Source organism: Podarcis melisellensis (genome assembly GCF_964234715.1).
Source record: "Podarcis melisellensis genome assembly, chromosome: 6".
Lineage (NCBI taxonomy): Eukaryota > Metazoa > Chordata > Lepidosauria > Squamata > Lacertidae > Podarcis > Podarcis melisellensis.
In genome coordinates this window covers 76,792,240-76,818,806 of record NC_138538.1, presented here as the reverse complement: position 1 = coordinate 76,818,806, position 26,567 = coordinate 76,792,240, and the positions used below count along the sequence as shown (strand labels likewise).

The 26,567-nt window shown below is 42.5% G+C and overlaps 1 protein-coding gene and 1 long non-coding RNA gene across 5 annotated transcripts in view; one reads left to right on the top strand and one right to left on the bottom strand.

The window, feature by feature from the left end:
- The window catches only part of COL11A1 (collagen type XI alpha 1 chain), a 257,537-nt gene that overhangs the window by 170,149 nt on the left and 60,821 nt on the right, over positions 1 to 26,567 (top strand). For all 4 annotated transcript variants that reach the window (XM_081916017.1, XM_081916015.1, XM_081916016.1 and 1 more), the window contains 9 exons: positions 3,377 to 3,430; positions 6,349 to 6,402; positions 7,449 to 7,502; positions 11,986 to 12,093; positions 13,045 to 13,134; positions 14,127 to 14,180; positions 18,635 to 18,742; positions 23,747 to 23,854; positions 26,289 to 26,342. In XM_081916017.1, coding sequence (XP_081772143.1) covers positions 3,377 to 3,430; positions 6,349 to 6,402; positions 7,449 to 7,502; positions 11,986 to 12,093; positions 13,045 to 13,134; positions 14,127 to 14,180; positions 18,635 to 18,742; positions 23,747 to 23,854; positions 26,289 to 26,342 — 684 coding nt within the window. The remainder of the gene's footprint in view (positions 1 to 3,376; positions 3,431 to 6,348; positions 6,403 to 7,448; positions 7,503 to 11,985; positions 12,094 to 13,044; positions 13,135 to 14,126; positions 14,181 to 18,634; positions 18,743 to 23,746; positions 23,855 to 26,288; positions 26,343 to 26,567) is intronic.
- On the bottom strand, positions 14,114 to 21,098 carry LOC309372473. Its single transcript, XR_014169519.1, has 3 exons — positions 21,012 to 21,098; positions 18,642 to 18,752; positions 14,114 to 14,193 (listed from the first exon to the last, which is right to left on the bottom strand). It is a non-coding gene; the product is annotated as an uncharacterized lncRNA (long non-coding RNA).

Sequence of the window (26,567 nt, the reverse complement as noted above, 5' to 3'; positions counted from 1 at the left end):
AAGGAAGGAAGATAAAAATATTGTTTAAATTTGACTAGCAGAACTCTTCAAAACAAAACAGAAACATCAAGTGATAAGTCCAAAATATCCATACAATGTGTTGCGCTGTCTAGCAGAGGCTCAGCATCTTACAAAATGTGAAATAATTCCCACAAACCTAGAAGCAGAGGTCTATCTCTTCCTACAGCATCTATTTTTAGCCAGGAGCTATTTTCTCTCTCTCAGTCAGCGAGGGTCTTTTACATGTTGCATGAAGGCAACTCCCTTTAAAATAGAGATTTGCAACCCAATACCTTCACCACATGATCTAAGGTTACAACACTCAAAGGTTAGCTACCAGAGAACAGCAATCAGTTAATTATCAACTCAGCAAGAGCTCAGAGTGCTCTCCTTGGATTTAATATAGCTTTGTGGAAAAACTCCATGTTAAACCTATTCACCAATACACATTTAGGCATTCACATTATACTTAACGAAGGTTACAGATACAAAATATCCACATAACATTGACCTTTCCTTTCCAATGGAGAGCAAGTATACAGTTCTTTACACTTACCATGCCTCATGTTTATATTTTTTATTTTCGTTTTCTTCTTTTAAAATTATTCAGTGTATAACAACCAATACAAACAAGGAAAAATATACCAAAACAAAATCACAACTTACCCCTCTCATGTTGTTCATGTTTGTATTCACAAGTATATAAACACTGGGTTTGATAGAGTCAAGGAACTAAATAAGGCACTCTGGTGTATAAGGAAAAAGGGAAGGCAGAGTTAACAAGATGCAGTAAAAAAATCCTTGATATGAAAATAGTCTTTAGTCACTACATATTGCTAGAAGAGGCTGTTCACACACACAAAAACAACAGAAAAACCCATCCAGTTTTTAAAGGGCACTTTTATCAGTAGTTGAATGGTTTCTCTCTCTTGTTGAACCATTCACAAATGAAGAAATCATATGAGGTGTAAAGGACAGGTAGAAAATAAAGTTAAAATGGCATAAAATATAATACAATGTGAAACTGGTATTTCAAAGCATTGTTTTGCTATTGTTTTTGTAGAGGCAGTGTAGTGTAATGGTTAAGGTGCCAGGCTAGGACTGAGAAGACCAAGGTTCAAATTTCCATGAAACTCACTAGGCAACCTTAGCTCTCAGCCTTGCCTACTTTGCAGGACTGTTGTGATGAATAACATTGGAAAGGAGAGGGAGCTATGTATACGGCCTTGAATTTCCTAGGTACAAAGAATCACATGATTGCATGTGATATTATGTGCCTTACTTCAAAATGTGGGGAAGGGCACTCTTTCATATAATCTGAGCAATATATATAATCCTCTTTTCAGGTGATTCTAACTTCAGGCAAATGTGTTTTTTGTTTGTTGGTTTGTTTTTGCTTCATAAGCAGTTTTCTGAACCTTAATTTGTTTTGAGCTGTAATGCTGTCAGCTGAGTGTAGGAATTGTAGATCTTGCCATAAAAGCTCTGCCTTACAGCCACCTGGCTGAGCATGAACCAAATATAGATGCTAGCTGCACTTTCACAAGGATCCAGGTCTGCTTCCTGCCTTTTTTGTTGTTTCCTCCTTGAATAATAATAATAATAATAATAATAATAATAATAATAATAATACATTTATTTGTACCCCAGCCAGAGCCGGGCTCACGGCAACTAACATCATGAAACTAAGGCAGTTTCAGAACATAAGAACATAAAAACAGGCAATCAATTAGTTAAAATACATCTTAAAATTAGTTCAGAGCAAATTAAAATCTGGACAGATGGCAGTCCACTGGTAAAATTGAGAGTGGTTAACATTCTCCAGGGTCAACTGTTACCACTGCTCTTATAAAGGACCTGTGAGCGGACTAGGAGGCCTCTTTAATGCTTGTTCTTATACAGAAAGAAAAGAATGAGACTGAACCCTGACCAAAGGCCTGGCGGAACAGCTCCGTCTTGCAGGCCCTGCGGAAAGATGTCAAATCCCGCAGGGCCCTGGTCTCTTGTGAGAGAGCATTCCACCAGGCCGGGGCCACAGCCGAAAAGGCCCTGGCTCTGGTCGAGGCAAGTCTAATCTCCCTGGGGCCTGGGATCTTCAGGGTGTTATTGTTTGCAGACCTTAAGGTCCTCCGTGAAGCATACCAAGAGAGGCAGTCCCGTAGGTACGCGGGTCCTAGGCTGTATGCATGCAGAATCCTTTTCATGTACATTCCTCACAAGAGTTTCTCCAGCTGCTGCAAGAGGTAGCTGAAATTTGACTCTCACCATGAATTTCATTCAATGCCAGGCTGCAACAAGAGAACTTCAAAGAACTCTGAGATATTCTGTCCTCTTCACGAGAGCAGCAGAGAAACACTTCACAAGGAATTGCAGTCACAGGGCTGACTTTCCCATGAACCTTAACTTAAAAAAATAAATAGCAGGAAGGTATATAATTTTGACATCTTTTGCCTCAGGTGCAGAAATGTCTAAAATAACCTGTGCTTCTGTATGTGGGCTGCATACACATTCCTGGCTTAAAATGAAGCTGGTTTGTTGGTTTTTCTCGATTCAGGTGGAAGCTGTTTTTTGGGAAAATGCCTCAAAACACAGTATTTCATAAGGAACAACAACATAGATATGGATTATGGCTAACTTTGTATATATGCTGCTTCCCAAACCAGCGGTGGGAGTACCCTGGATACAAAATAAATTACCGTATTTGGGAGGAAGGCTGCACACAGACACCATATAATAATCATTTTATTATTTGTACCCCGCCCATCTGACAGGGTTGCCCCACCCACTCTGGACGGCTTCCAACATATAGCAAAACATATTTTAAAAGCTATTTAAAGGACATGGCTTTACCAAAAGAATCATGGGAACTGTAGAGGTACAGCTCCCAGAATTTTGTACAATATGTGTGTGCTTTGAATGTATGGTGTACGCTGCCTAAGTCTCGTGGCATTCAGTAGGGCTCACTTCTCAGCAGACATACATAGGATTGTGCTGTAATGCTGATCCTAGGTAATATTTATTTTTGTAACCAAATTAATAACTGGAATTGCTTACAGAAATTTGGCCACTGGCATTGTGCTGAAACGACACATCCTACTCTAAACAGAGCAAGACAAGCCTTGCACTGTCTCATCTGTATACAAGTAATTTTGCCCAGATGTTTAGGTGTGTGTTTGAATATATTTGCGGAGACAAAAACCTTTTTCACTGAGGCCCCCACCTTGTCAACAGCCATGGGCAGGCATTAGTTTAACATTTCCCACAGGTTGCTTGCATCACAAGTTTCTCTCCAAAATATTTGTGCTCTTTCCATGCTACCGCTGCTGCTGCTGCTAACATTTTGTTGTTTTGCTTTTGCTTTTCTGATCAATTTTAGGGCCCACAAGGACCCCAGGGGCCTGTTGGATTTCCTGGACCAAAGGGACCTCCTGTAAGTATTTTCTCAAAATAAATGCAATGCTTATTCAGCAAATGGGATGCAGAAATAAAGACTGGTTGTTAAGCACAATCAGAAGTGTTTGTGAAGAACAATGGCCAGAAGATTCCTTATTCCAATTCCAGTCTCTGGGTTGCCAGTTTTTCATATATCCTCTCTTCTAGATGGATACATAACGATCCCTGGGCATCCTTGCACAGAATGGCAGAATGATCTAAACCCCCTTTGTGCAAGGCTGGGCAGTTGGATTGAGTAGAGACATCCCTCCATCTAGTCTTGTTGGCTTCTCTATCTGCTGCCAGATCTGATGCAGAGCTCCCTCTTCCATCTGCCAAAGAGGCTTTTGAGGGCAGGGATCCCAAGATGTCCCGGCTGCTATCATATGACAGCATTGGTCCAATTTGAACCTGATCACTGTGCCAGCTCCCAGCTGCCCCTCATCCACTTTCCAGCCCACCAGGGCTGCAGACATGGCAGTAGCCCAGCCACTTCATAAAGCCCCACCAGGCTGTGGAGAGACTTAGGATTCCTCCCTATGCCCCACTGAATTTAAAGGTTCTTGCCTTTCCAAGGTTTGCAGCTTGTGTTATTTGTGCACAGTTGCTCCTCAAGAAAGATCAGCTCAGAGCGGCTCAATGGTGCTTTTCCTGGTACAGTGGTACCTCAGGTTGCAGACGCTTCAGGTTACATACGCTTCAGGTTACAGACTCTGCTAATCCAGAAATAGTACCTCGGGTTAATAACTTTGCTTCAGGATGAGAACAGAAATCATGCGGCGATGGCGCGGTGGCAGCAGGAGGTCCCATTAGCTAAAGTGGTACCTCAGGTTAAGAACAGTTTCAGGTTAAGAACAGACCTCCAGAACGAATTAAGTTCTTAAACCGAGGTACCACTGTATATGAAGTAGGTAAAACTGTTTAGCAAGTACTGTAGCTGCCACCAACCTGCTGCTACAATGAAACAAACATTAAAGGCAAAAGTGTTTGCTGGGAAATCTGATAACAATGATAGGACATGTCTGGGAACAAACAACTGAAGCTGTATATATATAAAAAATCAGAAGCGTTTATAAGGTGAGTTTCTGTTCTGTGCGGCTACAGTGTATTAAAAAGTGTGCTATATGACTCCTGCTTTTCATGCAACCTTAGCTGAAATGCGTTTTTCCTCATTCTGTGTAACATAACCCTGACAATGCAATTTGTAGCCTTCATTGTGCACACCTGGTTTGCTGCTGAAAATTTTGTGCAAGCAGTTTGCAGGGTAAAGACGTTCATCCCAACCAGGTGGCAGCCTCTTTCGTATCTGCAAAATGTTTTGCTCTGTAGGGATGACCACATGCCACTAGAGGTCTCTCTCCATCTTGCGTCGATCCCAGTCCCAAAAGGAAAGAAAAATGCTGAAGTTAATGGGAAAGTTATATCCGCTATTGGCAGACTATTACCAAAACAAGTGTACGACATGCACTAACTGCGTTATTGTCTTTAAAATGTTGCATTCATAAATGGAACTGAAGTATCCACCAGCCTGGAATAATGTATAGGCTTTCAAAGGTTTTAGGGTCCCATTTACCTTCGTGGAATTGATCAGCTCCAATGGAATCAACTGCTTGTTTCTGCCTAATACAACCCTTCGGCCTTTGTTTGAGCTTCGCTTGTAGACCAGGTTTGTCCTGGTGTGCAGAATGTACTGAACCTGAAATCATATTGATCCAGCATCCCTTGCTCTTATTATCCTTGCTTGACAGAATGTCACATGGAGACGTAACTTCCCAGCTTCACTTTTATTACCTCCCACTCTAGGGATCTATTATGTCCATCACTACATTGCAGAGCAAAAATCTGCGTTTGCCCTATGGAAACAAAGTGGGTGGGTGGCAGGATCAATTAGGGGGTGGGAGTGGAGAAGGGGCTGTCAGCAAAATGTTTAAGCAGAAATACTTTCCAAAGCGCCTAAAACAGATTTTTATTGAAAAGAAAGAAAGAACGGCCAGAGTTCCATTATGGCATGCTGGTGTGTAACATGTTCAGATGTCATCAACCACCCTTGGTTCCTTGCATAATGTTGGGGTGGTTTTTTGCATTTGTTTTGCATATGTTAATATCACAGACCCCCACCCTTATTGTACTGATAAATTCCGTAAGTTTTCATTTTTAAAACAGTTTCTATCAAATCGGGGTTGAGCAAAGTACAATTTTCAAAGATACCAGCATTCTTGTGAATTTGGGTTGCCTTAGGAGAAACCGTTGTGCAATTGGGGAGAGGTAATAAATTAATGAGGAGCAGGCAGCAGAAATGTACTATTTTGTCTCTTTTGGATGAGAGGGCACCAGGGTTTTTCTGGTACCTTCTTTACTGTTTGACTTATTTACAGATACAGAAGTAGGTCACATTAGAAGCTATGGGCCCGCACAGCTGGCAGTGCACAAAGGCACAGAATGTGCATTAGATTCCTTAAGGAAGCAATTGCTCAGACCCCCTGCAGCCCCTTGCCCTAGATGCTTCCAGTCCAGCTAAACTCCAACCCCAAGAAACCCCCCTCGGGCTCTCTGATTCACTCTCTCTGCCTTCCAACCCCAAGAAACCCCCCTCGGGCTCTCTGATTCACTCTCTCTGCCTTCCCATCCAAGATGCAATAACGCTGTGCCTGTGTTGCATTGGCTAAAGGGTGTTCCCTTCCAAAGGCAGACAAGAGAGAGAGAGATTTCCAGTCATTAACTCCCATTCAGTAAATATTAACTGAACATCCCTGACCATGAGCAGTCAGCTTAATAATGGTTGGCCACTCAGCCGGCATTCACGGTGGGATGCTTGAAAGCCAGCTTGTCAGATTGGAGCTATCACAGAGATTGCTAGACTTGGTTAGCATCTGCTTCTCAGAGCTATAATTTGATTGCTTATGTTTCCCATTGCAGGGTCCGCCAGGGAAGGATGGCTTGCCCGGACACCCAGGGCAGAGGGGTGAAACTGTAAGTGCATTATTTGTTTTTCTTCGATATGGTGTTTTGTTTGGTTTTTAGTACACTGCTCATTCCTCTTGGATAGAACTTGACACTTGGCAATCAACATGAACCTGGAATCCTAATCCCAGCTACAAAGCAAGGCTGGATTAACCATTAAGCACAATAAGCACACACTTAGGGTATCAAGGGAAGAGGGGGCACCGTGTTTATTTTTCATTGCCAGATTTACCATGGATCATATTGCTATTATTACTAGAGTGCAGCTGAACCAGGTTCCTAAAAAAAGGCTCCCACGATAAATGAAAATATTACATAGACACACACACATATATAATAAAATAGTAATAACAGAGGTAATAATATAGATCAATGATATATTTTGAATTAGATATATATGGTGGCACCAAAATCTTCTAAGTGCTTAGGGCTTCTAAAGGTCTTAATCCAGCCCTGCTGCAAAGCAAGGAGGCGGCTGTGATTTCCAGTGAAGACCTGAGCAGGTTGTGCAGAAGATGCTTAATCCTTCCTCCAGGCTGCTTTCCCCCACCCCTTCACTTTTCCCCACAATGTAACAAATGTTTATGTTGCAGAGATTAATATTGCACAGTTTGAAGTGATTGGAAGCATAAGAACTAGCTCCTTTTGGAAAAAATCATCGTCCCAGCCCATAAAAATATTATTCAATTTTTTTACTGGCAGAACTCTTCAAAACAAAATATAAGCATCAAAGATACAACCAAAATATCCATACAATGACTTGTGCTGTCCAGCACAGGCTCAGCATCTTACAAAATATGAAATATGCCACTTTGAACCGCGCTAGCAGAGGAGCCAAGCTCGCAATGATTGGAAATGATAGATCTTTGAAAGAGTCTTCAATATTTTACATTCAAGTGCGCGCAGTAATAACAGAAATGGCAGTCTTTATTCTTGGGGGAAAGACGATTCCCTTGACACCGTGCTTCATGCTTCTCATCTCTTCAGCAGTTAAAAGCCGTTTGTGATGTGCAGAAGTGTCAGTATTAGTAACCATTGTCTGCTTTGTTTCTTAGGGTTTCCAAGGCAAGACTGGCCCCCCGGGTCCTGGTGGCGTGGTTGGACCTCAGGTATGATGTTTCTGCCTAACTTTAGCTTTACCAAATGTGGAGGGAGCCTTTAGTTTGGCCGTGCCTGTCGCACAGCAACCTCTTTCAAGCTGACCCATGACACAGTCTACCAATGGGGTGGATGTTCAGACCAAGACTGTTTTTGCCTCGTGCCCACATGTGCCCACAAGCAAGTCTGGTCACTATTCCATGTGGAGTTTTAAACGGGGAGGAAATACACAGATTTTTTTTTTGAAATTACTGTTGTTTTTTTAAAGTAAGAAATGGCAGCTGCTACTTATGAGATGGTCCAAGGCAGGCATAGGCAACCTTCGGCCCTCCAGATGTTTTGGCCTACAACTCCCATGATCCCTAGCTAACAGGACCAGTGCTCAGGGATGATGGGAATTGTAGTCCAAAACATCTGGAGGGCTGAAGGTTGGGGATGCCTGGTCCAAGGCATCCCTCCCTCCCTCCCTCTCTTTCTTTCTTTCTTTCTTTCTTTCTTTCTTTCTTTCTTTCTTTCTTTCTTTCCTTCCTTCCTTCCTTCCTTCCTTCCTTCCTTCCTTCCTTCCTTCCTTCCTTCCTTCCTTCTCTCTCTCTCTCTCTCTTTTTCTCTCTTTCTCTTTCTATCTTTGTTTAACAGCATAAAGCTGCTAAGAGCAGCTTCAAACTGTGGCACCTGCCACACTGGATAAAAAATGCTTTTTTATCACACATCATGAAGTGCTGTCACTTCCTGGGTAACTGTTTTTTATCTTGTATTTTTATGTCATGAGCTGCCCTGAGATCTATAAATGAAGTACGATATAATTTTTAAAATAATAATAATAATAATAATAATAATAGAGAAGATGGCTGTCTCCATGTATTAATGGTGACAGCCATCTTCTATTCTGCACAATGTTGTTTTGTACATCCCGTTTTATGTACAGTTACCCAGTAAGATCTGTGTGGCCACTCCTTGGAGCATGTTAGAAAGCATGTTTATCCCTTGCAGCAAACTGTGAGACAGAGAATGTGATTGATTGAACCCAGTGCTTGCAGTAAATCATGGATCTGTCCCATGATGTGTCCTGGTTCAAGAGTCGGGACTGAGACGGGGTGGACTTGCTTTGGAGCAAGTCCCCTGAAACAGATGAGGTTTGCATGTTTATCAGAAATTCGCCTGAAAAGAAATCTGTGGGATCTGTAAATCATGGGAAACCCTGCTCACATTAGTGGACAAGTTTAAAAAACGTACCACGGGATTGTTAGCAACCCTACGAGAGATTATGGAAGGTTCGTGGAGACCTATACATGCCCAGTTTAGGAGGTCAGAGTCAGACTTGTCCTTCTACAAATGGAAGGGCGCCTTTAATTTGTGGAAGGCACTTCTATCTAGTGGTAGCTCCCTCTGGAGGGAGGACCATGGGGAGTCAATTTACCCTGACTTGCCCTTTTTCCAGAAGCATACCATGCTACTTTATGTGATGTTCAAGAGTTTCTCCAACACTTCCAGACCAGGGCTGCAGGGAAAAGGAATAAATGCCCACCTCCCCCCCCCCCAAAAAAAACACCTTCCACCCTTCCTTCTGTAGAAGAAGAAGAAGAAGAGTTTGGATTTGATAACCCGCCTTTCACTCCCTTTAAGGAGTCTCAAAGCGGCTAACATTCTCCTTTCCCTTCCTCCCCCACAACAAACACTCTGTGAGGTGAGTGGGGCTGAGAGACTTCAGAGAAGTGTGACTGGCCCAAGGTCACCCAGCAGCTGCATGTGGAGGAGCGGAGACTCGAACCCGGTTCCCCAGATTACGAGACTACCACTTTTAATCACTACACCACACTGGCTGCCATGAACTTACTTCAACTTATGGGAACTCTGGATCCAACCCATAGTATTTTTTTTTAGGAATCACAGAGTGTGGCTTGACTAGAAATGCTATTGAAACAAGCCCTTAAAGAAAGCTTTTAGATGGCCAGACCTCTCTGAATTTCTCTCTACTCTGGTTTAACTACAGGAGTCGTATGAATCATTTTTGTTGTGTTTCTTCCAACACTTCAGTGAAGTGAAACAGCGGGCATCTTACTGAGTGCCCATTTTATCTGAATTACCGTGTGTCTCCTTCTCGACTTTTATTGACTAAGCTTAATTTCCAATGCCTGACCAGGCTGCCTTTGAATGTTAGGAAAGGTAACTGAAATCCCATCTCAGGACTGGTATATTGTGCATTTGCTTTCTTTGCGAGGGTTTTTAATTTATTTGTATCGTATTAGCGTTTTATTTTCTTTCTTTTTAAAAAGAAAAATAGCCCGTTGCTTTCTGTCACCAGGAAAAAAATATATGCATTGCGCCATGCACAGCCAAACTTAGAAGGAGCTTGCACATGAATTTGTATCATGAACAACATTATCATTCTGTGTTGATGTTTCTGATTTTTATCTTTAAATAGGAGTAATGGAAGTGTAGTGGCAAAACACGGCGTTAAATTTCCTTTCAACTAATGTCTTACAGAGTGCTTAGGACACTTTGGAATCAATGGCATTTGTTTCTGCTTTGCTTCCAAATGTATATCTGAGGTAGTGAGCTGAATTTGGATTGCCTCATCAGAATCCAAGCAAGGCCTATTAATCAGGGTTTTGCAGTGCTACTTGATGGAGTCCTTCCCAGATAAGAGAGAGCCTGCATAATTAGCTAGGCTTCCTATTACCCCAAGACAATAGAAACAATATATCTCCACACACTTCCTTGTAACTGTATACCAGTTTTCCAACTTGCCGGACCAATGGCAACACAGCATCATAGCCTTGTAGAGTTCAAAGAGTCATCTAGCCCAGCCCCCTGCAATGCAGGAATCCCAACAGAAGCATCCATGAAAGATGGCCATCCAACCTCTGCTTTGACACCTCCACTGAAGGACAGTTCACCACCTCACGAGGGAGACCGTTTGACTGTCTAACAGCTCTTACCATCAGAAAGTTCTTCCTGGTGTTTTGCCAGAATCTCCTTTCTTGTAACTTGAAGCCAATGCTATTAGCCACATTTGTTGGACACTTGGGCCATGTGCATCAGAAAGGAAGGGTGTAGACCACTCACCACCACATGAAGAATGGCAGAAGCTGGGATGTGGAGTTTCCAGTGAGCAGGAAAGGTGCAACAGCGCTAAAGACCCATCTCCCCTCAAATTCTTACCATTGAGCAATCACAGCTAGATATGGACAGATCAGCCCATCTCTGTTCTTTGCCAGTACCTTTGGGAATTGGTCCAACTTACCTGTTTTCTTTCTTTCATTTAAAAAAAACATTTTTATTAGTTTTTACAAGAAATTTCCAAAAAACATACAACATATTTTCTTATCTTATTAGGTGTTTTGGACTTCCATCAACCACATCTGAAGATTTTTCAATCTTTATCACTTAATCTGCATTTCATTAATTCTCTTCATACTTTCCTCTGCATAGTCCTCCTTACAAAACTTCTTGCAGTCCTACTAGCGTAATCTGTTGATTACAATTGCTTTTCAAATAGTTCACATATTTACTCCAGTCCTCTGAGAATCTCTTATCCCTCAGGTTTCGAATCCTTTCTGTCATCTTGTCTAATTCTGCATAGTCCGTTAATTTTGTCTGCCATTCCTCTTTCGTTGGTAATTCTTCTTGTTTCCATTTCTGTGCCAATAGTACTCTTGCTGCCATTACTGCATATAAAAACAGTTTATTATCCTGTCTATTAATATCCTCCCCTACAATGCCAAGTAGAAATGCTTCGGGGTTTTTTTTTACATAAATGTATATTTCAACAACTTTTTCATTTCATTATATATCATTTCCCAGGAGCTTTTCACTTTCTTATATTCCCACCACATGTGATAAAAAGATCCTTCTTTTTCTTTACATTTCCAACATTTATTACTTATTTTATACATTTTGGCTAATTTCACTGGTGTAATATACCTGTTTTCATGCAGATTTCAAAGTGAAAATCCTAAAACATAACAATAATCCCATGGTACAAATTTGATAACATACTTAATGAGATGGCCCAAGGGTTGCCTTCTGCCTTCTTCATTTCCAAAATCAGCATTTCAGAACTAGTAACTTCAGTGCCATGTGGCTGAAAGCCCCTTTGAAATGCTTGGTGGAAGCGCAGTCCCTTCCTAGGCAACTATATGCACATTTTTGGCCACTGATATATGCATTTTGTACACATTACTTGGCCGGAGAACTGTGTTGCAAAATTTCAAAGGTTGGCTGTGTTTTAGTTTGTGCATTGTTTCAGAAGGTCCAAATTAGGAAGACTCACCTTTGAATCTCATTTCTCCCTCATCTCATCATAGCACTACCACGTCCTGACCATTTTGGGAGTAGGATGCTATCGTGATACAACTGTGTTTGGAGATCTTAAATGCTGAAGGCCATTTGACCATGACAAGAAAATTGGCTATCTGTATTCCTCTTGGAAGTGGAGGTCAAGGAATATGTCAGTGGCACGGGATAATTAATGCTGTTCCTTTGGTTTCTTAGGGCCCCACTGGCGAGACTGGCCCAATAGGTGAGAGAGGTCATCCTGGTCCTCCAGGCCCACCAGGTGAACAAGGTCTTCCAGGGGCTGCTGGGAAAGAAGGCGCTAAGGTATCAGTGCTGGCATGTGCACTTGTGTTGGATGCATGAAAACACACTAACATTTTCTTGTGGGGTGATCTGAATGGGCAGTTTGCCACAGCTTCAGAGATACACATGGGATTTGTTATTTCACTTCAGATCTAACTTTGTTGAGTGGTGGGTAGTGGCGGACCTATATTCTGGGAACCCCTTGGCAGCCAGCAATGAGGTCTAGCCAGCCACTGTTGTCTTCTTCAATGGGGTTGTTCCATGACAGATCACCATACCGTCACAATGTCTGTTCTACTGACTCTCAAACTCTGGGATGGAAATATATGCAACCACAAAATCTGTCAATTTGATTCAAATCAATGCAACTCAGATTAGGTCTACTAGATCCCTGAGATTTAAGCAAAGCAGACGAAAATAGCTTCTGGGGGCTCTCTGGGATTAGGGGCCATGAAGCTTAATTTTCATTAGTTTCATAGTAGATCCGCCCTTGGCAGTGGGAATTAGTGCAGGGAATGGCCTTCAACACTGGAAGAATGATGTTCCCTAGCATCCAAATGGGTCTACATTGTAAATGTCCAACAGTGGCAAGTGCAGTTAATGAAGCTGCATGGGTGCACTGAAGATTGAGACTGTGTGCTTAGGAGTACCGAACCTCACGTAAAAGGTAAGCTAGCATTGGAATGATTATGGCTGAGATGAAAACTCATGTAACTGCTTCTTTGATCAAAAGAACAATGATAAACAAGTTCAGGAAGAGAGTTTACTCACAAAAGTCAATGCCTTAGCATATGTTCACATCTCAGATCTTTATTGGTTAGTAAAAAAAAGAACATCAGCTCTTTTAAATTTGGCAGGATTTTCAGAACTTCCCATGTGAGTGGATGCAGAATCTCATTGCCATTAAAATCCAGCATATGTGAGAAATCATGGCTGAACCGCCTGCAATTTGTTTTTGATCTCTTTCCTTAGGGTGATCCAGGTCCTCAAGGCATCTCTGGGAAAGATGGACCTCCAGGACTCCGTGGTTTCCCAGGTGAAAGAGGCCTGCCAGGAGCTCAGGTACAGTATTATGGATCTGTTCCTAACCCTATTTGCATGGGGTTAAGTCCTGAGTAGGAGTTACTTCTGGTGTCTGCACATTGTTATATTAACTGTTAAGAAAACAATGTCCACACAGAGTGCTTAAGTGGTTTTTTTTTAAATATAAAAAGTACAGTACAGATTATCTTCTGACATTTAAAAATCAATTTATGAATGTCTATTAAATGTACAGCACTAATTGTGTCTTCAGGCATTGCTTTCTGTCAGTTTCTTGAGGTGCCATTTCCTGTCCTCCCCATTGATGGGGAGGAGACAATGATGATATGGTTAATCAGGAGGTGGTGTCTCCTGACTTGATTTGCCAGGGAAGATCCAACATCTCAGGCTCAATAGGCCCTAAACACCAGTTTACAATATACTGACTGCTTAGCTCTTAAAGAAGGCTTCCTCAAACTTGTCACTCCAGATGTTTTGATACTACAATTCCCATCATTTCTTACCACTGGTCTTGCTAGCTAGGGATCATGGGAGTTGTAGGCCAAAAACATTTGGAGGACCAAGTTTGAGGAAGCCTGTCTTAAAGGCTTGGTTAGTGGTTAAGTGCTTGTCAGAAGTGGTAAGAGTAAAATTTTAAATTAATGTATATTTTGTTAAAAGCTTAGAAAAAAAAGATTTTGACTTTTAGAGAGAGGAAGAGTGATATATTTTTATTTTACTTTAAGCTGCTCTAGGGTTTAATCATAGGAGGCCTGCAGTCCAGTATACACTTTCCTGGGAGTAAACATCGCTCGCTCTTTCTTTCTTTCTTTCTTTCTTTCTTTCTTTCTTTCTTTCTTTCTTTCTTTCTTTTGCCATAAAGTAGAACAAACAAAGGGTTCTGCAGTAAATAGCCCATAGACTATTCATGTTCTGTAGATAGAACAGATGAAATAAAACACTTTGAAATGCTGTGTGTCACTCTTCAAATAGTGACAATGGTAATAATGACAAATAATGCCTTTTTTTGGTAGGGTGGAGCTGGTCTGAAAGGAGGAGAAGGTCCACAAGGTCCACCGGGTCCCATTGTAAGTAGAATTGCTTGAAGGAAAATGAAAAAAATATTAGTATGAAAAAATGACTTCCTTTTTTATTTATGTGTATGTGCTCTTGTGAACAGTATCTAAATGAATGTCATTCAGTTCTGTCAATAGCCATTCCCTAGTAATTATGAGTCGACAAACAGAAGGAACTATCAACACAAACATATTGGCCCATCTGAAACCTGCTGTTATCAGCAGGAGACAAATGGTATTTTCTTGTTTTCTTGTTTTATTAGAAATTATAAAGGGGTCGGGGGGGGGGAGAGATAAGAAGCCTCTAGTGGCAGGAAAATGAAAAGCCTACTGTACTGGAAGACTGCTTTGAAATTCTGTCCAGCCTTCCTTTCGTTCTGAAATACATAGAAGTTTGGCCCAAACTACAAGTTACGTTACTCACTCTTTTAAAACACAGGTACACACACAGAAGGAAAGCAAGAAACTGGTGCAGGGCCCTGATCCAGATTAGGAGTGCTCTTAAATTGTCCACTTTTGTTTTCAAGAAAAAGCAGCTGAGGGGGCCCAGATCTGGAATATGCAACCAGTCTGGATCAGAATCCTAGACCAGTTGCATGCTGAAAATCATTGTGCTCATGACAACCTCATGACATGCGACATTACTTTTATGATAATACACTTCAACATTGATCTAGTGGTTCTGCCGTCATTGCAGATGTTGGTGCTTCTTTCTCATATGCACCTTTATTCCTGCCCAGAAAGTCTGAAGGGCAGGAAACCAGGAAAAGCTGTTGTACATCGAAAGTTGTACCAAATCTTTTGGTCTGTGGTAAAGAGCTGGGTTTCCTCCAATATTAGAGAGGTGTGGTGTGAAATTGCTACATCAGAGTAGAGTACAGTAGACATTTTCTCCCTCCTTTCCCAGTACAATGAGAGTAAAAGCAGAGTGACACAAAGCATGTGCTCTTTAATAGAGAGCACGTGTTGCGGTGGGGTCTAGCAGGCCACCCCACTCTTGCTGGGCAGATCTGTTGGTTGGCCACTTATGTTTCTGGGGAGATTTTGATGTTGCCAATTTGTGGGTTGGGCTCAAAGTTGGGCACGCAGCTTTGGGCATTCTCTTTTGCTGCGTGCACCGGATCACCCGCCTACCCTCCCTGAACTGGGGATTTTGCGCTTGACCTTGCTATGCCTGTCATGGGGTCACCTGCTTTTGGGGCAGGGGCCTTGTAGGAATTTTGTCCATTTGGCTGATTGGCTGGAGCCATTTGGTTTTTGCCTAGTGCATAGCAAATTGTCACAACTTGTAAGGTTTGCGGTTAGGCATTGGTTAAAAAATTGGTTGGTGGAGGGGTAAGTGCCTACCCCTCCAATGCTGGTGTTGCAAGGGAATTCCATTAAAGGAATCCAGGGGCTTGCCATGCTTTCGTCCAAGTCCCTGGCATGGGGCTTGGGTCGCACAAGCCCCTGGGAGCATGCGGGGAGAGGTGAGGGTCGGATGCCCAGCTTCATTTCTCCCCAATATTGTTTTCCCTGACTGGCTTCCGCTGGAATCCGGAAGTCAGTTCTGTCCCTGGGCGGGGGGACAGATAGTCGGAACCAATGCCTAATCAACCACTCACAGTTATGAATTTAAATAAAGTTGTGGCCAAAATTATGCCAATAACCTTAAACAAAAATTATGTGTGATGTGTGAGTTATTGGGGTGGCTTGGGGACCTCAACACGCAAACAATAGGATAACGTGATGCAGGTCATACTGGACTGTACCACTTTTAACAGGAGCTGGAGGTCCCGTGTCTCTGTGTGTGTTCTGTCCAACATAAAAACAACTCTCTGGAACATGAGGGTGAAGATATGTAAGCTAGCCTTCCTTTGTGATTTCTAGTTGAACACAATCTGGTGGGGCACAAACACCTCTGTTCAGGCATCATGCCTGAAGAAAAAATAGCAACCCTTATAGTGAGCACTGGGCCACACATGGTCTGCCCTGCCCTGCCAGTAAATGGTCTATCCAGCCTTGCTGGTTGTGAGAGTGGAGAAAGGTTGGAAGGGAACTCCTGCTCTGTTCAGTTGGAAGATGAGTAGAAGCTTCTGAGCAGTTTCGTTCCCAATTTTGTGGATGGATCAACTCATGTTCAACTGAATGTGGGTAGAGAGAAGTCCCTTCAGACATTCCTCACTCAACATGGGAAGGCCAGGAACAGAGAGAGATTGACTTGTGTGCATGGGGATATTGAGGGCAGGGCCTCATGGCCCCATTCCTCCTATGTAGGTATTTCCTGTTTAGACACCTGAATAGTCAAGTGTCATGCTGTGAGATTCTTGATCATGTAGCTTAGCTGTCAGTTCCCAGTAAACCTCAGTAAAATACACACAGGGGAGAGAGGATGCTGTAGGACCACTACCTCATTGGTTTTATTTTTAATTTCCATTGGGGAAATACTTCTGCTTGATTTTGAAGTCTTGCACATGTATATTCATTTCTCAACCAACTTGTGAAAACAAACCAGCTCCCCTCTGTGGGGTAAGATTCTAATTGCCATGAAATTTAATTCTCACTCCCTGGGAATCCTAATCAAAGCAAAGCAGCATTAATCCTTTTCTATGCTTCTCAGTCATGCCGTGTGAATATTTAAGGCCAGCCCTCATCCCCTGCCATTCTGACTTGGGTATTTCAGGCATGTGATCAGTTGGGTCAGGGGGGGAAAGAGAGCACAGGGGCAAGCAAGCAAGCAAACAAACAAGCAAGCAAACAAACATCCTTTTTCATTATGTGTGTTTTAGAACAAGCTTCCCTCAGACAAAAAGAGCATTTTAAATTCAAAGAGCCCAAACACAAAAAGAAAAGTCTTTTGAATACAAGTGTGTTTGGAACTTGCTAGAAGCATCAGCAAGTTTGTGTTACCCACAAAAAGGGTGTATCTACGCACAGCGGAGAAAAACTCTATAAACAAGTCAGAAATTAAATTGTTATAACAAAAGATAAAAAGCACTGTGGAAAATCGCTTAGAAATATTTTTTTGCTCTCCAGTGCCATCTGATGTTGCATTCAAAACACTGTGACTAATGCAGCTGAGTCCATGGACATCAACATAGAAGTCAACAACTTTTTTTTTTTTAGTCAGTTATGCAAATTTCACATTTTGTGTCTGGCAAATTTCATAATAACATTGGCTTGGTCAACATAAGCAGGGGTCAGGACACATGACACTCCAAATGTTGGATTACAGCTCCCATCATCTATGATAGGAGCAGTAAACTAACAACATCTGAAGATTAGTCCCCCCCCCACCTTACGCTAAAGACTCCTTCACATATTACATTCCACCTGAGGGCCAAACTATATGCAACACTGAATTATGGGTGGTTTCTCCAGAAATTCACACCTGTTTTCCCTGCAGGTGTAGAGGCTTCAACTGCCTCAGAAACCTCATGTGTTATAGTAGGGTGTCTTAACTCATTAAACTCACTAAATATAGACACCTGGAGAAGGGGTGTAGCTCAGTGGTTGAGCACATGATCTGCCTGCAAAAAGTCCCAAGTCCCTAGCATCTCTGGGTATAGCCAAGGAAGACTCCTCTCTGAAGGTATAGAGACCCACATGGAGATGGCACTGAGCCAGATGGGTCAATGGGCTGACTCCACAGAAAACAGTTTCCTGTGTTCCAGCCACTGAAACCAGAGAGAAGAGGCAGGGAAACCAGGGAATTTACAGCAGCAAAAGTGCCGTGTGTATTTTGGCTGTTAGCTCTTTCAGTTGTATACCTAAAACTTTTAAATATGAATGTGGCAGATAAATCTTTGCAACCATAGAATGACATCAATTCAGGAATCAGGCGTGACTGTGACTCCCCATCTAATATATACTCAGAGGCAAATCTTAAGAGATATGGTGAAATACCGTCCCTGAATCTGAGCCAGAAAGCATTATTTCCAATGGAGGAAAAAAGCAATGCTGGAGTGAGCCCAGACCCCACTGCTTTCTGGCACTTCCTGGACCTGATCCTAGAGGAGACTGTCCTAGCAGAGCTTGCATTTGCCACTGAATTCAGTGATGAATGCAAACCCTGCTTTTCCCAGGCAGTGGCAAGACTTGGACGAGGAGCTTCCAAGTGGCTTGCATTTGGGGCCAGATATAAAGGCATTGAATGAATGCAAGCCCTGCTTGTGGAAGAACAACCAGGAGGACATTCTAAGGTTCCCCATTGTTCCTCTGCACCCACAGCTTTACCTGCCCTCATGTTGTATAACTTCAGGTATGGGGCAGGTAGCCAAGGCTTGGGAGACACAATGTTATGGACCAAATTAGGCCCACTGGAATGGGTTGGAGGTTCTCCACCTGTCTTTTAAAGCAGAGATGTGGGGGGCATCTTACTAGAAGAATTAGGGCACTTGCCAATCTTTTAGCAGTCTTTGTCCTAAACTGTGCAGTGTTGCTGGTTATTAAATAGTTTGTTCAGTGGTCTTTTCTTTTAATTGCAGGGTTCACCTGGTGAACGTGGTCCGGCAGGTACTGCTGGCCCAATTGGTTTGCCTGGACGCCCTGGTCCCCAGGGTCCTCCTGGGCCAGCGGGAGAAAAGGGAGCTCCGGTGAGTAATTCTAAAGAAAGAGAGAAGTAATATTACAGAAATTATTACTTTTCATATCCAATAATGTTAGCTCTTCACACTCCAATACCTTTCTATTGCATATGTGCCTGGCATACTCCCTCTCTATTTACAATAGAGCACTGCAGAAATTTAATTAAACTCGATGACATTTTTTGGCACACTTTATCAAGCCCTAAGGCCCAGGGAGAGGGGTTAAACAAAGCTGATCATCATGAACACAATAGTGGCTGCCTCTAATGATAAAATAGTTTGTCACGCCATAGCTTTGATTTAACCTTAGTGCCCTAATGCTCTGCTTTACAAAGTGCGCCTTTATTTCCCATTTTCGTATCAGATTTCATCGTCACCTACTCCTGCTCTCTGCTACCTTTCTAGTCAAGTGCAACTTTTAAATGAAAACATTGCGGGTGGGGAACTTTCATACCTCCTGACATTGTTAGACCCCCCCCCCACTCCCATCATCCTTGGCCACTGGCCATGCTAGCTGAGACTGATGGGAGCTGGAGTCTAGAAATATCAGAAGGGCAAACTGATGCCCCATTCCTGCTATACATAGATGGAAATGCTCCTCAGATATAGAGTAGTAGCTTTTGTGATCTTCATATGAATCTTCCCCGACCCAGGTTCAATGCCCTGTTATAGACAGTGCCTCTGTATCTTAATTATATCTAAAAGGTAAATATTGTATATTATCTAAGAATTATTAAACCACAGAGTTCAAAAGTAAGCAGAGTTTTAGTCCTCATGGAAAACTCCAACAGATGTCGCAAAGGAAACCTGTGCGCAGGACACATCAAACAAGTTGTGTGAACGCAAGAGGGTCCTGTTTTTCCTGCTACACTGAATGACAATCAGCTTTTGAAACTGAGGATATTTTCAAAAAGTGCATCCGTGGTATGCCAAGGAGGTCCACAGTTCAAAGGAAAAAATGTTCAATAATTCCACTGGGTTTGCAGCGTGTGAGAATGGAATTAAAAATTACAATATGAAATGAAATGCCTGGCTGGTGCTGAAAACAGCACAGAGCTCCCGCTATGTAACATAGAACTTTGAATCAAGTGCTTCCTTGCCTCCAATCCACAGCATTGACCTGGTTCACACATACCATTAAACCGTGAGTTAACCACAAGTTGCTCCACAGACAATCAAACAAACCATGCATTGTTTCTCCATAGTTGGGTTCGTTTTCCAGCTGCTCCTTGCCTTATTGCCTTTGCATTTTGGTAAGCAACTATGGCAGCCAGGCAAATCAAACTGCTATTAATTGCGGTTGCTGGGTTGCACATAACACCAAGTCATAGTTAAAACAAACCAAGTTTCATAAGCCAACAACAAACCATGGCTTTTGATCATGGTTAGTTGACAGTAAAGAAAGTATAATTAAGCCACGGGCCAGGGATTGCACTGAAAGCTAAGCCATGATTTAATAAAGCATGGCTTAGCATTATGTGCAAATGATGCCATTGATTACCACCAACATGGTAAAAGGTCACGGATGGTGGGAATTGTAGTACAACAACTTCTGGAAGACACCATGCTGGCTACATCTGCCATATTAGTACACCATTCTTCAGTATGAAACTGAAGCTGTGTAGTCCAATGTGCATGGGACACAGGTGGCGCTGTGGGTTAAAGCCTCAGCGCCTAGGACTTGCTGATCGAAAGGTCGGCGGTTCGAATCCCTGCGGCGGGGTGCGCTCCCGCTGCTCGGTCCCAGCGCCTGCCAACCTAGCAGTTCGAAAGCACCTCCGGGCGCAAGTAGATAAATAGGGACTGCTTACCAGCGGGAAGGTAAACGGCGTTTCCGTGTGCGGCTCTGGCTCGCCAGAGCAGCGATGTCACGCTGGCCACGTGATCCGGAAGTGTCTTCGGACAGCGCTGGCCCCTGGCCTCTTAAGTGAGATGGGCGCACAACCCCAGAGTCTGGCAAGACTGGCCCGTACGGGCAGGGGTACCTTTACCTTTACCTAGTCCAATGTGCATTTACATGGGAGTCCCATTAAACCCAGTGAGTCTTCTGCCTGAGTATATATGTACAGAATTGTGCTGTAAATTGATTTCATTAATCTCTCACAAAATCCTATCAATAGATAGTTTGCCGGTGTTCTAAGCTCCACTTTCCTTCCCTATATGATCATATTGTTCCCCGCCTCCAATAAGTATTGACATTATGCTAACTACATGATATTGACAACATATAACTCATTAACATAGAAGACTGTATTCCTGAGATTTTTCATTTCTTCACCTGCTTCGGTATATTTAATTTATCTGTCTGCAGAGTCTCCAGCAGGTTATGTTATCTGTATTTTCATTTCTGTTTTCTGTCTGTTATTTATCATGCACTTATCATAAAAAATGTATTGAAATTCTGAAATGCAGACAATGGTTACTATAACAACTTAAGCTGCTTTGCAATGTACCATTCTGAGTTTTGTAATTTATATGTATGAGTCCTTATCGTGACTGAGTGAGCCACTTGGAGCTGGGTTCTTAGAAAAATTGAACGCTGTGACCTTGAAGCTACCAAAATGAACCCGTGAACACAGTGTTCAGAAGGTTTCAGAAGTCAAGCTCTGAAGAAAATTGGAGATAATCCCACTGTAGCCAATCATTGACCTGAAACTCTGCTCTTTGCAGCTCACATGTTAAACTTCGTCTGCCATAGCCAGTCAGGTGCAGTGTAAGGACAGGACCTGCCAAATACCCCCAGCCTAGACTGCTACAGTGTATTGTACCTGGGACTTCCTTTGGAAATGGTTCAGAAATTTCAGTGCAAAGCATATGTTTCTAGTTTCAAAACAACACCACTGGTCCATTTCCAACCACGACTGATACTGGTGCTGACCTACAACATGTGGGCTGAGAGTACCTGAAGAACTGTCTTCTTCCCCGTGGTCCTGGTCATCCATTCAGATTTCTAGAGATGCAGTGGGCAGTGACTTGACAGGGTGCCTTTTCATTTGTGAAAAAGGGACGCAGGTGGTGCTGTGGTCTAAACTACTGAGCCTCTTGGGCCTGCCTATCAGAAGGTTGGTGGTTTGAATCCCCATGACAGAGTGAGCGCCCGTTGCTCTGTCCTAGCTCCTGCCAACCTAGCAGTTTGAAAGCACAGCAGTGCAAGTAGATAAATAGGTACTGCTGCAGCGGAAAGGTAAATGGTGTTTCCGTATGCTCTGGTTTCCGTCATGGTGTCCTGTTGCACCAGAAGCAGTTTAGTCATGCTGGCCACATGACCCAGAAAGCTGTCTGTGGACAAACGCCACCTCCCTCAGCCTGAAGTGAGATGAGCGCCACAACCCCATAGTCACCTTTGACTAGACTTAACCATCCAGGGGTCCTTTACCTTTTACCTTTCATTTGTGGTATTCCACCTCTAAAACACACTACCCATTTGTTTATTCTGATGTCATTTTGGTCCAAGAAAGACCTTTTTATTTCTGCGGTCCTGTCAACTGAGATTTATTCTTTTGTTTCTTCACTCCTCTGTTTGATGCTATTTTTATTACTGCTTGGCTGTTTGCATTTTCTGTTTTTAAAATACAGTATTTTAGGTGTGTATTTTATTTCATAAAAAATATATACCACCTGTTTGTAAAGAAAATCCTCAAAGCCTTTATGTTACCTGCTTTGGGCATCCATGTGTCAAAAAGCAATGGATAAATTCTATAGTATTTCTTTTTCCTTTAATGTGATTGTTCTGATGCTACAGGTATCACTATATAACATTGCTCAGAGGTTTTTACTTTGCAGAGAGAGAGGTCAGAGATGGCAAATAGGAAGTGGAGGCTGGTATAGTGAGATTCAGGTGCAAGTAAATGAGAGATGTGCCTAGTTTGTGAATTTAAGTCATAGGTGACTGGGATCAATTGTACATTGTTTCTGCTTTGAGAACGAGCAGCTGATTTCATACTTTTGGGCAGATGGGGAGGACTCACTGTTGTACCAAGATATTACACATCAAGTTTCTTCATGCACAAAGTACAGAGCAGATGTGTTTCTCACACAGCTCTCCGTCTGCTAGATTTAATTGTGCAACAAGGTGTGTGATGGAAGGAAGGAGAGAGGGAGAGAGATAACCCTTTGGAAAGCTTGTTTTGCAGCTATCAACACTTGGTGTCGGTTGCCAAAATGAAAATCACAGATATCAATTGCATTCTAGCCTTTGCAAAACACTCAAAGGAGAGTAGGATAATGGATTGATGAGTAGATAGAGGAAGCAGGACTGTTGAAGGCATGGAAGTGAGAGTGACAAAAGACCAGGGTGTCACTCATAAGCAGACAACAGTTATGTGGGATAAACAGAGAAAAGGTGTAAATGGAGACAAGAGGGGTGATACAGGAGGACCTCAACCTTTTTTTAAAACAAAACAAAACCTAAATACTGGGTTGTGAAATCATTACCCATGAATTGCTTTTTAAAAAAGTTTGTGAAAGAAAATAATATTGACTAAGGTATATAATTAACATACGACTGTCTGGTAGTAATGAATGAAAACACAGGTGTACCACTCAAAAAGGTATGGATCAGAAAAGTAGGGCATACACTTGTGCAGAGCCACAAAATTGTAACTTACAGATAAAGCCCAGTGGAACAAAAAGCTCTTCATCTTGCCTTGAAATGACATCAGAATTTGTGCATGGAGAGCATCTCTGAGAAGGTATTCCAAAGGTGGAGAATGACAACCCAAAATTCGCTTTCTCTCAAGTCACTACCTGTCCACTTCAGGTGGCAGGAGAAGGTCCTTCGGAGAGAAGGCCTTCTCAAAGAAGGACCTCCATAGATGACCACGAACATTACAGAGATGGTTTTGAGAGATAATAAATTGCTTAGGGGCCCTCCAAAGGTTGCTAGCTGTGACAAGCTTTAACCATGCACTGGACCAGTCTGACACTTGTAAATAGTGAGATGTGAGTTCAATATTCTGCACTCTCAATTATTCACCAGTCATAGTTTGAATAATGTTTTGGCATTGAAAACAGGGTGAAAAAGGTCCCCAAGGCCCAGCCGGACGTGATGGAGTACAAGGGCCTGTAGGCCTTCCCGGCCCTGCCGGTCCAGCTGGTTCTCCTGGAGAAGATGGTGACAAGGTCAGTTGCTGTTGACTGCAGTGATGATTGTCCGGTGATTGGCTCATTTTCAAAACTCCAAGAACTATTTGTTTGCTTGCTTTATGTGGGATCACTCAAGAAAGAATCTTGAGGCACTTGAATAACAGATTTATTGTGCCATCATCTTTTGTAGACTAGCACCTTCTTCCTCAGAAGCATGAAGTGTTACCTTCAGTTGGCCAATATAGAGAGATGAAGAGAAAGAGAGAGGGAGAGGTCATAAGCTGTGGGGCAAGAAGTAGGGCCATGCAATAGAAGTTGGAGAAATAGGTGTGTCACCTTTCTATGCAGGACCCAAATGTATACAAGATAAGAAGGGGGTGACCCATCAGCAAGAGCAATCACTGTGGTATTGTCTAATATTGCACAAGAAGTGCTGTGTTAGAAGCAACGGTGATGACAGTTTTGCTCTCTTGGAATATGTACTATTTGTGATTATTAGCCACTAGAGAAGATTATTAGCCACTAGATTTGCGGGACGCAGGTGGCGCTGTGGGTTAAAGCCTCAGCGCCTAGGACTTGCCGATTGAAAGGTCGGCAGTTCGAATCCCTGCGGCGGGGTGCGCTCCCGCTGCTCGGTCCCAGCGCCTGCCAACCTAGCAGTTCGAAAGCACCTCCGGGTGCAAGTAGATAAATAGGGACCGCTTTCTAGCGGGAAGGTAAACGGCGTTTCCGTGTGCGGCTCTGGCTCGCCAGAGCAGCGATGTCACGCTGGCCACATGACCCGGAAGTGTCTTCGGACAGCGCTGGCCCCTGGCCTCTTAAGTGAGATGGGCACACAACCCCAGAGTCTGTCAAGACTGGCCCGTACGGGCAGGGGTACCTTTACCTTTACCTTTAGAGAAGATCAGCATATTGGAGCTGGGGCAAACATTTATTTACTTAAATGTCAAATTTGACCCATGAGCAGCAGGTTTCTGAAATAATGCAACACAGGGAACTTGGGGCGCGGCTCTCTTCAATCAGGCAAAGACACTTCCATGGGTTTCATGAGTTTCCAATAGTTTAAAAAAATTATGAGAATTACAAAGTGGAAGCAAATTTTAGGAGGAAGCATTATTCTCAATTCATCGTTTGGCACTGACATGCAAAATAGGGTGCCATACTTACAAAAGAAATGTGCTGAGTGAGAGGGGAGGGTGTTATCCTTTTCTTGCCCAGAAACATTCCATAAGGAATTTTTTTAAATTCCAGATACCTTTGTCCTGGCTGCTATTCCCAGTTGTCCAGGAGAAACATCTAGAAAGTTTGGCAATGTGACATCTAGGAGTAGGGTTACGTATTCTCCATTCTGCCCACTGCTTCTCCCTAAAAAATATGCCCTGCCACTCCTTTATGTGCTGGCAAACTTCCCATTATTGCACTCCATACCTGTTCAGTTATGAAGCTCATTCTCACTGGGCCAGTCCATAGTCTTTGCTTAATATGCCAAAATAGAAATGAGCCCTTTGCCCTTTCTCCCAATTCATTAATGTGCCTTCTTGCCCTCATGCACAATCCATTTTCCTCTCCCTCCATAGCATGCCTGAAAGCAATGCAAAAAAATTTTCGTTGACCACAGTTTTGTCTCTGAACCAGACTCATTATTTAGACCCAGTCTTATCCTCAACCTGGTAACTCTGGGTTTGGATGAAATGAAAAGTTATGTTTAATTAGATGCTTCCTAGATTAATTGTGGCTTGCATGAAAAGATAAGTGGATGGGTTGCATTGTCTGATAACTTGTCTTATATCTCAGTTTTGCACCTATCATTGCTTGGGGATTTAAGAAACCCCAAATGACCCTGCAGTTTTGAAAGTTTCTGTCTACCATTTTGATTCAAAAGGGTATTCAATTGTATTTAAACAGTAAAAAAAACTACTCCTAAGTATCAGCAAGCGTCTTGCAAAATTAGGTTACAGTATCTTAACAGGTGTCCAAAGGCATAGTGAGCAAACATCTTTCCAAAATGTATGCTGAATTAAGCCAGATGGCCTGAACATTACCACTGTCTTATAGAGTCAACCGTAATTCTCTGGTATGTCTGCTCATAATAAGAATTGTGCTACATTCACAGAAGCACGAAGCTCCTCTTCAGTTGATTGCAATTACAGTCACTTTATATTGAAGGAGACATGGAGAATATAAACAAAAACAAAACAATTTCCTTCCTTCAAAATCCAATTAAAGTAGGTTTCAATACGAGGCCATGTTGTGCTTTGAACTGTAATAGTCGATACATGCACTAATCTGTCACACCGAAATATGATTGATCAATGCAAAATTGCCCCCTTCAGGCCTTTACTTGTAAAATGGTGCTATAAGGTAAAGAGAATAATAAGGTGACATTTATAGACACTTCGCCACAGTGAACGGAAAGTAAGTCAGGCTCTTTAAAAGTACCAATTTAACAATGTCTTCCCTTCTATTACAGGGTGAAATTGGAGAACCAGGTCAGAAAGGGAGCAAAGGTGACAAAGGAGAAAATGTGAGTTTTCTTTTCTTTCTTTCTTTTTCTGACTACTTCCTTCACTATATTGCTTACTGCAATTCTTTATTGCTGGGGAATTAAAGAATGAAAACATGAATCAAAAACCAACATGCTGAGCAAGCAGGAAAGAGGCCTGCATTTCGCAGAGATATTCACATTTGAAACAAAAAAAAACCCCCAGAGGAATTGGGTTCAATGTTACTTTATAATGCCTTTAAATGA